This window comes from Onychostoma macrolepis, chromosome 06 (assembly GCF_012432095.1).
Source record: "Onychostoma macrolepis isolate SWU-2019 chromosome 06, ASM1243209v1, whole genome shotgun sequence".
In the NCBI taxonomy this organism is placed as follows: Eukaryota; Metazoa; Chordata; class Actinopteri; order Cypriniformes; family Cyprinidae; genus Onychostoma; species Onychostoma macrolepis.
The window spans coordinates 1,314,990-1,329,442 of NC_081160.1; the positions used below are offsets into that span (position 1 = coordinate 1,314,990).

A 14,453-nucleotide genomic window follows, 5' to 3' on the forward strand; every position below is an offset into this window, starting at 1 on the left:
ACTAATTATGAGCACTGATAACGTTTGTGAAGTGTGACTGCTCCAAACAGACCTAAAGAGACTCAGAAACACCAATAACTTACACAAACCATCAAATCTCAGTGTCAGCGAGTGTTTCAATCACATAGGAAAGAAAAAGCATAAATAAGGCTCAATTGTTTCTAGAGATCAAGCAAATCATCTGATGGAAATCATCCTCCTATCAGAAAGAGAGAAGCTTCACACCGTTCTCACATTTTCTCAAATGACAAAGTCTGCAAAAGCAAGAGATCTTAATATGAACTCAAACATTTCTCATCAAATACCAAATGAACTGCTATCCAAGTAGCTTTATACTCTGTTGGCTTGTGGATGATCTCCTGAGAAACTAAAGTTGAATCTAAAGCGACAAAATAAATGTTCCTCTGGGATTCGAGTAATATACACAGCCACTCATGCAAGTTACTTATACCAGGTGTGAGCTGTAAATCATTAACAGTGCCAGTTAACTTCTATGATGCACCGAGTGAATAAAAGCACACACACGGGCAGGTAAAGGCTCTGAAGCGCAGCCGCGGGGCTCGTCCTGTGGAAAGGCTGAGGACACGCTGTCTGTATGATTAGCCCAGCTCTACCTGAGGAGGTGTTTGTTTGACATTTGTGTGTGACAGCGGCGAGACGTGGCTTTGACGGGCGCTGCAGCACAAGGCTTTATCCGCAGTCAAAGTCCATTAACCACAACACACACGCCAGCCCTCTGGACGAGGAAAACGAGTGTGTGTGCGCGTCTCCACGTCTCCTTGGCACACTTTTACCTAAGGTTAAAGCAACAAGCCAACACGGCAATTTCAACAATTTCCTGGGCTGTGCTGATGGTGAGATGATTAAAACACTAAATACAGTACCGACGTCAAAATCTCACACATCAAACACCTCAAATAAGCGGACTTTTCCTTTTCTGAAGGCTCATAAACAGATGAAGGCTGATATGATGGTTTAATAATCTTCATCTCTGCTATGAAAATAAATGAACTGAAATATGGAGGAGTGTGTGTGTGTGTGTTGGGTTCCTGATGTCATGATCTGATATCTACACATCTCTTATTGATTGCCTGACCTTGCCAGAAGAAAACCGACAATCATCAAAGAGAGAACAGCCTCTGTGTATGTGTGCGCATGTGTGTGATGTCTTTATACAGCCAATTCTTGAAAGAGAGAGTTTATATAAGGAATATATTTTATATTTTAGGATATAAACTGGTAAATCTATCATCTATCTATCTATCTATCTATCTATCTATCTATCTATCTATAATTACCCAATCCGGTACACTATGAGAAAATAAATAAAACATGTAGTACTTATATATATATATATATATATATATATATATATATATATAATTAATTAATTGATTAATTCATTATTTAATGAAACACTATTATTTATTAGTATTATTTGTAGTATTATTGTATTATTTACTTATATTGTTTGTTTGTTTGTCAAATAAATGAAGTACAAAATATATTATTTATGTTTTCTTGTAGGTTTAGGGATTGATTGTATAATTATTATAGTGTTGTAATATGCTAAATGTGTGCATATATATATAATAAAAACCTCTGAGGACATTTTGTAGGACTAATTTTTAAATATCACAAATATCAGACTTTTAAAATCATCTTTAGAGAATAAATGATGCAAATGTTATCCGTTTCTTTACCTCATTCTTTCTTCTCCAGAATGTGGCCATCAAACTCATCCTGCTAATTTATACAGCACAAACCTGCACAACACGGCAGCATGTCCAAATGACGACACGCGTGTTTTCACACCTGAGCGGCACAAGAGTGGCAGTCACACCAGCCCTTCCTGCAAATGAACATGTTGACACCTGAGATTTTTTTTCCATGCTAAATCTTACACACATTATTATGATGCACAAACAGAGACAATGGGAAATGAATCGTGTCTGAGATCTGAAATGAGCCGTGATATTTCTCCAGGAGCTTTGAGTTGGATGCATGAAGAGCACTGCGGCCCGACATCACACGATACATGAAAACGAGAAGCGCACGCAATCACACGGCCGACCGGACTGATGTTTTAGTGCAGATGGACAGACAGCGAGCTTCATATGACGTTTGTCTGTAGGGTACAGTGTTGTCCAGGGTCCAAACTGAACACTCACTCTGTTAACTGAAAGTAAAAACTGGCTTTGGTGAGAAAATAAAGCGAGGATTATTAGCCAGTTGGCTTCTAAGTTTATTAGAAACTGTAAAATGCAGATGCAATATTCCGATCCTTGCTGATGGGAGTGAATAAAATCTACAGCTTCATCTTGGATGAACGTTTTCTCCCAACTTTGTGAAGTGACATGCAATCTTCCTCACATTAACCCAGCAAATCCAAAAAAATAAGCACATGAACTATGACGTTATGTCACTCCAACACACACTGGACATTAAACAAACACCTTATGATCAGCACAGTCGAGAGAAACTTCATCCAGCAGCAAAACCTGAAGCAGATAGAGACAGACAATCTCTGTGCTGTTAGTGTGTTATAGAGGCTAAACATGAAGATTAGACTGACGAGGAACCTCAAGAGCTAATCTAACCCAATCAACAGCAGAACAACATCACATCCTCCAAAACGAGCACAGTTTCAGCATTTACATCGGACTACAGTGAAAGAAAAATCACCAGTGAGATCTTTTTAATATCCTTACGACAACAAATAGATTAAATATAGCTAAAACTATAGAGAGGAAAGAACTCAACAAATGTCTCAAATTGTGTTAAGATTTGCATTGCTCTTGAAATAAACTCAAACATTTCTCATCAGATTCTCCAAATATCAAATAATCTGAGCTGCATTTTATAGCTGTATTCTTTTACTGTACTGTTTGGAGATAAAATTCATATACACCTGAAAAATCTGACAAATGCTCACCAGCATGGAAAGAAAAATCACAAATGAGATTAATATTCATTAATAGCTCAAGTGTTTTCAACAACAACAACAAAATACATTTTCTGAAGTATCCTGCATGTAAGTTATTCTTTGTATCAGTACATGCAGAATCGAACCAGTGACAGTGGCGTTGCGAGCGCGGCGCTCTGTCAGCAGACGGTAAAGTTTTAGCAACCTGCTTTAGTGAGCTAACTCTCTCTCACGGTGTCCGAAGGTGTTTGCTGAAGTAAATGGGGATAAATCCAGCGGACTGATAATCTCTCGGCTGAAGTTCTGAAGGAGAAAAGAGTTTGTGGAATTCCCGTCACATGATGCCTTCAGAGGTGGAGCAGCTCTCTGCCGTCTCTTTACACGCTCAGACTGAGAGTATACAGGGAGAAAAATAATGTGCTCCAATCCAGATAAACACCCTTCAGTGTGTGCAAAAGAAAAATCCTCCGTATTTCAAAAATGTTTATATTTAGAAAAAAACAGCTGTCTAGCTAGAGTGAAACTATTAGAGAAATGTCCATTCTGAATCAGTCCTCTTTAAGCTGTAAAAGCATATAAAACAACTTAAAAGTAACAAAATATAAAAATAAACAAAAAAAATACTGACATTTAAAACATTTTAAATTGTATATAATTTATTTGTAATATCATTTTATATAAACTAAACAAATAAAAAAATTATTATATTTAAAAATATATATATTTTTTTTTTTTTTTTGTATTTTGTTATTTATTTATTATCAGTCATCTATTAAAGATGCCTCCCATGCTCAATAAGTTAAGCTCGATGGACTGCACATGTGAGATCCGGCTAGAGAAACAAACAAAAACAAAAAAAAAAATGCCATGACAAATGCATTTACAGTGCAAATCTACAGTCCCATTTCTACACGCTTGCTAAGCTAAAGATCATGCCAAAAATTATATTCTTTAAATATAAAAAAGATAAATACAAAACACATTAAATTATCTAAACACACACACACACCTGTTCCAAACTATTCTTGCGTCTTAAAGCAGCCGTGCCTCACACAGATGATTTTCTCTTAAGTGTGAAAGTGTGCAGCCATGAATAGAGCGAACATGCCGCTGCGTAACACTATCTGTGTGTGTGTGTGTGTGTGTGTGTGTGTGGGTCTATATAAGGGCCGTAACCAGGGGAGGCCCAACAAACATTCACAAACACCTCAGTTATTTTGCTCTCGACACCCACCCTCTTCTGCCTTTATTCTCTGTTTTTTTTTTTTTTCTCTTCTGTCGCTCTTCCCCCTTTTTATGCGCGCCTTTCTGAAGCTGAATGCAAATGCTGCGTGCTGGCAGAGAGAGAGAGAGATAGAGAGAGTGAGAGAGGGCTGGGTTGTGATTAAGGAGAAAGGGCCGTGTTCTTTGTTCGGCCCTCGGGGGATGTTTACCGGTGGAGACGCGGTGGATGTGATATGAAAGGCAGTCGGGTCAGCGGTGATGTGAGTGAAAGTGAAGTCACACCTAAGGCATTTCCACAGAGCTCTGGGTCTGACTCCCCCCACCCTCCGATAGGCCAAAATATCTTCAGAGACGAGATCGCAGAAGAAACACAACGATAAAATACAACTGGGAGCAGTGCAAAGTGAAATCATGAATTTGTCACCTCAAGGAACTGAAAGGACCTTAAAAATGACATTCAAAGGCATATCTTAATGTAGCCGCATTAAATAATTACTTTGACACGAATAAAACCCGTGCATTTAGAATCTGTGGAATTTTCTTGTGGAAAATATGTGGAGTTCTGTTGAAATCATTTATAATGTGTTAAACGGAGCGGAGAGAAATCGTATTGGTGGAAGACGGCGTTATCAAATTAGATCAAATATTCAATAAACAAACACAAGGGGCGGAGCATGTGTATGTTTGTGATTGACAGGCACTTCAGCTGTGCAGGCGCATTTCACATCAGCAGGTACATTTTAGGGTTGCATTTTTAAGGAAAAATACAATTAAAAAAGACGAGCTAAGAAAACTGGCTTCACATGCATATATGTTTTTATTTAAGGTTATTATTTATTAAGGATTCATTTATAAAATTATAAAAGGATATTATTTCTATTTGAAAGTTTGCTCATTCTGAATTGATGAAATATTGTCATCTCCTTTAAAAATGGCACTTTAAATGTGACAGATATTCCTTGATGTGTTGTATGCTTCCCGGGAGATACTTCCACGCATCCATGCACTGAAGACGTTTGAATCGAAGCGATCAAGTCAGTGCTAAAATAATCCTGCAAAAAAAAATTCTGAAATGATAGAGACAGACTAATGCACCACAACCAACTCTGCCCTGAAAATAAAATTATTTAAAGCAAAAACTGGTGGTTTTTACCCAGACAACTCTTCAATATATATTCCACATATAAAGAGCATAGATAATATAATCGTGTACAAATCACACACACGAGAGTGCAAAAACGAGCTCAGAAATGCCGTGTGAACTAGCAGGAGATCAGAGAACGCCAGAGACGAGGAGCACCGCCATCCTCCTCTTCCTCTAAAACTCTCTCAGCTCCTCGCAGTGCAACCTAAACTCTGAGAAACTCAGGAGTTTCTCTCCGCGCAGGGGAACCAAAGGTGCACGCTCACGCTCGGTTCACCTTACGCACATGTAAATGACACGTATTAGAGCTGACAATCAGCTGTGAGCGGCCCCGCTCCTCCCAAACACAGGAGGCAGAGGAGGGGCTGTGCGGCGAGGGAGCCGCGCAGCATAATGGGGGCGCAGAAACAGTTTAGACGGGGCGGAATCTGCCATTGTTGGGGATGAAAGAGCCCGAGCGAAAGAATCACCCCCTCCTAATTCAGCGACGACGGCTCAGCTGCCATAATCAAACACAGAGGCTTCTCCTCGCGCCACGCAGGAGCTTTTCCAAACCTGAAATGATGTAATCAATCTGGCTGAATGCACCACGAGGAGCACGTCTTTGTGCTGCAGGAAACCTGTGAAAATATGCATCTTAGGACACCCCACGGCCGTCAACTGCTCGGGAGGAAAAGGGCTCTTCCTGTAATTTCAGAGCACTGAATTTGTGAAAGACTTCCCGTGCATGCAGGCACGACAAACAGAAAAGACTTCCCACGTGACCCCTGACATCTGATCTGCTCTTCGCACACTACAGATATTTTGTAAAAATAGTGCATGCGAAATAAACGGTCACAAGCAGCTCTGACTGACTGCACTGAACATTCACAGACAGCAGAAGCACCGCAGCTGGACTGAAGTTTAGCACAGGAGAAAGAGCCGGAGACAGCAGCGTTCTCTTCCAGCAGACAAACTCTAACTCTTCACACGTCAGATTCCCTCTATGCTTTGGGTTTTAGCTCATCAGAGAGCTGAAGCAAGATGTTCGCAATTAATCTGACTGAACTAAAAGTTTCCTTTAAGGCAGAAAATGCAGAGCAAAACTGAACACGAATTAGAATGATAAAACGCTACACTTGCTTGATTTGATTATCTTTATATAAGATGCAAAATATCTACAGGGTTCATGCAAAAAAAATTAAAAATACGGTTATATTAATTTTTGAAGCATTTACTTATGCTAAATGTCTTACAGTGCACACCTGAATTCACCTGGACACACTGAATCCAGCAGGTGTGTGAGAACATACATGTTTCACCCTTCATATTTCTTTGAGCTCAAATCTGCAGTCTTCCAGCATCACTGAATATTTCATCTGTGTCCTCATTTTAAAACGACTGTCACTTCATATCAAGATGCTTTTTTTTTTTTTCTCCACTGGTGCATTTTTATTTCTACCTAAACAATTAATTTAGTATCACCATGCACACTTAAACGCATTCACGAGCTCCACAAATAATAAACACAAAACTGAACATTGCATTTGAATATTTCTGTACCGTTATTATTATGCAAATCACTCACACGCTGTATTAAAAACACAAACGCATATGCATGGACTGTAAGACGGTATTTCATTAGATTTTATGAAATGCATTATTAGTCATAAGTCTCTATTCAGAAAGTGGGAGGACAGAATTACGCTTTTTAAACTTTAGTGCTTGAAGACACTCGTGAGAGTGAAAAGACTCTCGTACTCGTATTGATTTTTAGCGGATCAATATGAAACATTTCATAAAGGAAAGAGGAAGATGGAACTGAACTGATCGCAGCGTTTAATCCTCGTGAAGCAGAAGAATTAAAAACTCAAACGTGCAGCGCGGCACCCGAACCAACACTCACGCACAATTTCAAATGCAACCTAATCTATCGCCTGGCGTGTTTAGTTTATATAAAACACTATAGTGTTTATGCATATGTAAAACGCCAAAACAGCTACCCTCAAAATACAACACGCTGACCTAAAACATCCCTGGAAGCAGCACAAGTTTATAAAATCAACTCATCTGTGCTTCACAATCAGCATGCGTGCTGCATTAATGCAAAACTGTGTTTACCAGGCACTTGTGTGACATTGACTGCGACTAACGGAGCTCCACACAAAAACACAACGAGCACGAGCACCTCTAATTCATGCATCTGAGAATGAATGAAAATAATGCACAGGGACTGTCCAATCGGTGTCTCTGGACGGTCAGCAGCTTCTTAAACAAACGAAACGCAAGTGTAAAGAATCCACAGGCATCTAACGTGTTCAGAGCGCGTTTAACGCTCCTGAGAATTACGCACAAACTTTCATTTCCAAACTTGCGCGAAAATACAGAGAGAAAAAGCTCCGCTACTTGGCCTTTATTTACATCACGCCTGTTCAGTCCGATTTCTACTTGTGCTCTTTTAAACGTACTCCCATCTGGACCCTGATCTGTCCGGTCTCCTCTCTCTGCGTCCCGCGTAACGCGTCCGTTTACGCACCGCGCCAGGACACTTTCCCAAGCCGCTCTTACCGTTTTTCCTCCGCGGGTTGGCTTGTTTTCGCCTCTTACACCGGGGGCCATCCGCCATGATCAGCTCCCGCATTGATAAACGTGGATCAGATGGCAGTTTGCATGGACTCAGACCCGAGCAAACACAGCAGCAGGGTGGACCGCTCCCTCTGGCAGCCCATCAGCCCGAGCACACGAACAGAAAGACACAGAAAAACACCGGCACATGAGTGAATGAGACTGATGAGAGCCTCTCAGATCATTCGCTGTCCATGCATCTGATCACCGGAGACTGGAAGACGCGTGCATTATGACTTATGGACATCTAAATAAACAGTTTAACGGTGCGTGTGTGTCCTCTGACTCGCACGCAAAATGCGAAATAACAGCTAGTCTCAAAGGTCAGAGGCTGGATTTATATTTGACATGTTTCGTGTCTATAAAGACACTTTAACTGCTGATTGTTATTATTTGTCTACTGCGTTTATTGGGGAGCTTCCAATTAGCTAGATCAGGGAGATTTTCTGTAGTTTGTTTGAAGGTATAATCGGGAAATAATAAAATGAGAACGCGTTGTTTAACATATTATGAACATTAACATTTAAATCGTATATTATCTTGAATAAACCCCACGTGTATCAGAGATCTATTGATCTATTTTCCCCCTTGACTTTCTGAGTGTTTGAGCTCTTCAAGTATTAGTGAAGACGAAAACTTTGAAAAATGTCGATCTATATAACATCTCTCTGTAATGATAATGACTGTATGCTTGAATAAATACGCAGTGCTAGATAATGAAATTGCGAGTAAAATAAAACGCATACAGATATCATAATCATTAATGAATCAAATATTTAAAAACTGCATAAATACTTTTATTTTGCATTTGTTTTTACTTAAAATAACTATATAGTTTTTGTGACTGCATGTTAAAATTGTATTTGTTAAAAAAGCTCAATAAAATAAATGCATTTACAGCTGAATTTGTAGCGATGTGGCATGATTTTCTCTATCACTGATCTCGCGCATTGCAACATTACAGAAAGAAAAAATATATATATTTAGTTTGCATTTGAAAAAAAAAATGGTTAGTGGAAGCAACGCCAGGCGTTGGTTTCCTTTCTGGAATAAAAACGTCAGTTTCGAATAAGTTGGACCGCTCGCGCAGCGCACCTGCACAGGTGAACGCATAGGTAAGAGGAAAAAAACACACACCTTTGTGTTTGACTTTAACTAAGAGCATCCCGAATCCAGCAGCATGAAAGCGGCTTTATTTCGCATTAGGATTATTTTAAAGATGACGTGAAGGTAAAAGAGTGTGCCTTACCTTGTGGTCTCGGCTGCAGGAGTGTGTGTTGTGTGTGTTATAGTGTCTGGGTCCAGAATAAAGCCTGAGAAACAGAGGCGCGTTATTCCTGACTGATCCTCTCACACACTCCAGGACTCAAACCTGCGCTCGGACTGACGCGCTCACACGCCTCGAATGACACTGTTTTCCTCCTTTCTTTTCGAGAGAGAGAGAAACACACGCCACCTATCAGCACAGGGAGGGATAATAGAGCCAAACGTGTGTGTTTTATGAGCGCGCGCACACACACACACACACACAGAGCATCAGGCACCTTTATAGCGAATACACGAATAACGTTTGAAGAAAGTTCAGGCGCGGTTACGCTCCCTCTCTTCAGCGCCGGCGACAAGCACGATTGTAGGAGAAATAAAGGAGGGTGCAATCAAAAAGACGAATCTGAGGAGGAGAAGCGCTGAATTTGAGGAGGAAAAGTGTTCTGTCGGAGGAGACGCGGGGAGCGCGCGCTCTCCTGTGACAGGTGAGTCTGCAGGTGCACAGGTAAGAACGCTGATTTCAGGCTTTTTTAAGAACCTAAGGCACTCAATGCAACGCAGTGAGGTTTGTACTGCATTTTATGTCATTTTCTCATAATTCTCAGTCCAAAATGAAAGAATGAACAGCTTTCTCGATGAGATTTCAGAGGGATTCCGACACATTTAAGGGCGTGAATGAGATCTCTCTCTCTCTCTCTCTCTCTCTCTCTCTCTGCATTCTTTCACCGTTATTGTTATTTGTCTTCTACTGTGTTTTACGCTTTAGTGCTGAAGTCTTCAGAGGGCGACAGCGTTTTATGTGAATAGACTTTCTGTTCTTTCAGTATTTGTGAGGATAATGAAGACATCAATCTACTGGCATCTGCACTGATTGATGCTTTTGTTCAGCATCAGACTCCTGCAATCTATAATCAGTCAGGTATGTATTTATGCATTTAAAAATAACAAATACAAATGGTTAAGTAATAATAATAATAATTATTATTATTATTATTATTATTATTATTATATGACATCTTTTATTATTTGAATTGTTTAAATTGTGAGGGTGTGCACTTGGTTTGTCCGTGACAGGAGCTGCTGTATTCCTGTAGGGTGAGTGACACAAATCAGTCAGACAATAATTAATCAATCATTAGTCTGTGATTTCTACTTGATTTGATGCCCACTGATATAATCAGATTGATTCAATCATATTAAGTAATATTTTTGACTAAAAACAAAATTAGCTTATTTGTATGCCATCACATAAAGCATGCATTTTTGCATTAATTCTATTCTAAATCTATCTATCTATCTATCTATCTATCTATCTATCTATCTATCTATCTATCTATCTATCTATCTATCTATCTATCCTTTCCGCATGTATGTTGTCTGTTTATATGCAAGTATTTTACACGTTGTTAAATATTGTGTGAGACAGGCAAACGCTCATCCAGCGACCCTCTGGGTTCATGAATGTGTTCATTTAATGGAGGAGACAGACGCCCCCTCTCTGCGCTCGCTCCCGTTACACCCTCTCCTTCATTTCTGACCTGTCACATATTCAGCTCAGAAACATTGTGCTACTAAAGGGTTTTTGTGGTGGCTTTTCTCTGAACGATCATTGCCAGTGGTGCATTATAACTTACAATTGTAATGTACTTCAAATTGTAAATGAAACCTGTATCATTCAAGCAAATCCCTGTAAAATGAGTAACTATAAGGATATGAGAAACCTGAATACGACATTGTGCATTTTTTTAAATGCATAAAAATATCTAAAATGAACTGCATCAGTTTTAATTTTAAAACACAAGTTAAATGTATTTGAAAAAAATACAATGCACTGTAAAAAATATTTACAAAAAAACGTGTTTCACAAGAAAATGCTATTTCAATCTTTCTACTTCGATATTTCACATGTAATTCAATGCATTATTTGCCATTTATTTGAAATAATTTATGAGTGAAAAATTGTTTCTACATCAATCTTTTTTTTTTTTTTTTCCCTTCATCAGTATACATGTCATTTTCCTGCATGAACTGCTGGGGTCCCTGTCCTGTGTCGCTAGTTCATTTTGGTAGTCATTATAAAGCACACTGCGCCGCACACAACAGTACCAGAGTTACAGGCGTGTATTTCATTAGCATAATTATCACATCTTCATGTGTGCATGTACATCGCCAGCCAAAAAGCCCGTCTGACTGCTCACAGATCCACCTCTGTGCAAATACAGCATGCATGCACATGCATTACATGCGGTAGCGATTTCTCATCTGTACTTATTAATTATGCATTTACCCAACAAACCTGTTCCATTCACAGACGCATTTTAATGTGAATGACAGCTGTACAGGGTGAACGTATCTCACACGCACAGACAAAAGAAAGGAAAAAGAGAACCGTGGCAGATTGATGGACAATTATAGTGCAGAGTTAGCAGAGAGAGTGATTTCAAAGTCTCTGGAACATATGAAATGAGTTGTTGTGCTGTAGCCGCAGGCTCCTGTGCTCACACGGCTTCGGTCTACTGTATATAACAGCATGCTGGGATACTGACTGCGCAGCTACAGATGCCGTATGCATCAAATAGCTATTGATTTTCACATGTAGCACTTGTTCTGTGCAGAGGAAGGACTCTGAACACCAATGATCTGATTATCAGCCGACTCTCTTCATTTGCACACATCAAACGAGAGACGCTCGGCGAAGACAGCGATGAATCCGAGCGTCTCTCGGTAAAGAGGTCAGGTCTCCAGCGAGGTAAAAGTAGCAGTGCGACGACATATTTTTAACTATTTTGATGCTCTGGCTTTCTGAAACAGAGAAGGAAATGGAAAACATTCACGATTAATTCTGACATTAACAGAGTTCACAGAGAGAGAGAGAGAGCGAGAGGAAGGTAAAGGTCCGTTAAAATAGGAAACTCTGCCTACAGAAACACAGCTTATTGTTTCTGTGGAATTAATAATTGACGGTTGTTAAATGAATAATTTATCACGAACTGGAATAATTGTTGTATCTCTAATCTCGACGCACATTTGCATATGAATCTTGTAAAAATCTGCTGCTATGTGCTCTATAAACTTCGCAGGGGTGTGAAATTTAATTTATCCTATGAAATAAAACGTGACTTTCTCCTGCAGGATTTGGCCCTCTTGTGGAAGTGCGCCGGGCCGCCGGATAAAGACGCGCTGCGTGTTTGTGTACGTGTGTGTGTGTGTGTGTGTGTGTGTGTGAGGGATTCTTCACATTTTCCTCTTTTTATTTTAAAATCTGCTGTGAGGAAGAGCATATGGCTTTACAATAAATAAGACAAATGATTCACTATCAAATGCAATGTCAAATGTCAGAATATGTGATAAGTAAACAATACAAAAGGGCATTATAAAACAGATCCTTCCACTCCTGGATGCTGATTGGTCAATTACTCATCAGTCATTCAAAAAACACACAATATGACAACATGAAACCGATTGGTTGCCACTTCATATATTTGCATAAATACTGAATAAATTTGAATCTGAGTAAATATTTGTGTCCTTAATATTTGATTAAGTACTATCAGTTATAGATGCAATAAAGTGTTGAACTGTGAATATTTGTGTGGTGTCTGGTCTGTCTTTCTCTTCGGTCACGTTCAGACAGACAGCATCCTCCACAGCGTTCAGATCTCAGTGAGACGCAAAATGAGCAAATCAACAAATATTTATATTCAAACATGTGATGCGAATAAACGCAGTCATCACCGTGACAACGAACATCTCCCTCTCTCTCTCTCTCTCTCTCTCTCTCTCTTAAACAGGCAGAAGAGTTGATTGTGTTTGATCCGGGCTTGTGTTGAAGTAAAAGAGCATCTTATACAATTGACGGCTACAATTAGCTGCCGATCAGAGCGGCGGAGGACAACACTTACACTCGCATTTACATGTCAGTTTGTTGAATAAAAAAAAGCCGTAGGATTTTCCTTTTCTGTGTTTGCTGTATAATTTGTGGAGATTTGAGAAAGAGGAGGAACGCAGAGATGCTCATTAACATGTGAAAAGAGGCAATCAGGGGCCACTGCTGAGACTATTGTCCACACTCATCCACAGCGAGAGAGAGAGAGAGAGAGAGAGAGAGAGAGAGAGAGAGTATTATAGGGCAGAGATGAGCTGTTATCGGCTGCTCTATTGAATTGTACCTATGTCTCTGTCTTTCACACACACACACACACGTTTCCTCTTTGGAGGACTGTTATATACTCCAGCAAACATTTTTATCATTGCATGTTGCCGCTACCTGAGAAATTCAATAAATGGGCATCCTGAGAAGATCACACCTGTCTCTATGAAAGCACATTCAAAAATCAAGCTTCTTCAATAGTTCTTAAGGTTCAGCAAAAGATCCTCTTCTTATCAAGAGTCATTCTGTCTGTTTAGGGTTCTTGAGCTGCAGCTAAACGGTTCTTTGGAGGAAAAAAAAAAGCTACTGATTGCAAACTGTTGTTGTTGTTAATTGAAGTAAAGCTTAAATAACATAAAACATATATAAATAAAATAATAATACAATTAGTTACATGTAAAACTGAAATATTTTAAATACTAAAATCATTAACTGGAAATAAATAAAAACTAAAACTGAAATATAATTGAATCATCATCATTATTATGACAAAAGCACATAAATTCACTGAAATTCAAGTTAAAATACTGAAAAAATGTAAATAAAGATTATATAGATAATATTAAAATAACATTGGTGCTTTGATTTGGGTTTTTTAAAGCCCAATTTCTTCAAAGTTTTTAACAAACTAAAACATAAAATAAACAGTGCTCTCATGGCATCAGGCTGTCAAACCATAATAATGTCTTGGTTCTGATAACTGGGATATTTCTTTTATTTTATCAGTTTATCCTCTAGCATTTGCTGAAATGTCTTTGGAGAGCGGCAGAAGTTAATACTCTTTCATTTCACACCTGTATTGTGGGAATATCTGTGTGTATTCACACATGATTATTAAAGAGGAAACCCACGGAAAAAGGAACCATCAGTCAGAGGCTGTCATACTGAGCAGCATGTGAAAGTGTGTTTACTGCTCAGTGGAGTTCAACTAAACCCTTGAGCTAGTTTAACCTCTCTCGCTCGCTCTCTCTCTCTCTCTCATTGGCCAGAATGTCACAGTGTGTTTGGATTTGATCCATCTGAACCACTTTTGAAAGATCCTTGCTGTTTCTGTTTAGAATTTACAGTAAAATAAATTAAGATTTCTAAATAAAATAACAGATATTTTTTTTTTTTTGACATGCAAAACAGCATGATTT

At 39.0% G+C, this 14,453-nt stretch overlaps 1 protein-coding gene across 7 annotated transcripts in view; it reads right to left on the minus strand.

Annotated features, from left to right (window-relative positions):
• Nucleotides 1–14,453, minus strand: part of zeb2b (zinc finger E-box binding homeobox 2b) — a 102,285-nt gene that overhangs the window by 65,215 nt on the left and 22,617 nt on the right. For 3 of the 7 annotated variants that reach the window (XM_058778377.1, XM_058778381.1, XM_058778375.1), the window contains exons 1-2: nt 9,148–9,300; nt 7,842–7,990 (exon numbers count right to left, since the gene is read on the minus strand). The exons of 2 other annotated variants lie outside the window; for them this stretch is intronic. In XM_058778377.1, coding sequence (XP_058634360.1) covers nt 7,842–7,914 — 73 coding nt within the window. In that variant the 5' untranslated portion in view covers nt 7,915–7,990; nt 9,148–9,300. Of the gene's footprint in view, nt 1–7,841; nt 8,741–9,147; nt 9,303–14,453 lie in introns of those variants that run through there. 2 more of the 7 variants (XM_058778383.1, XM_058778376.1) reach the window with 2 other exon arrangements.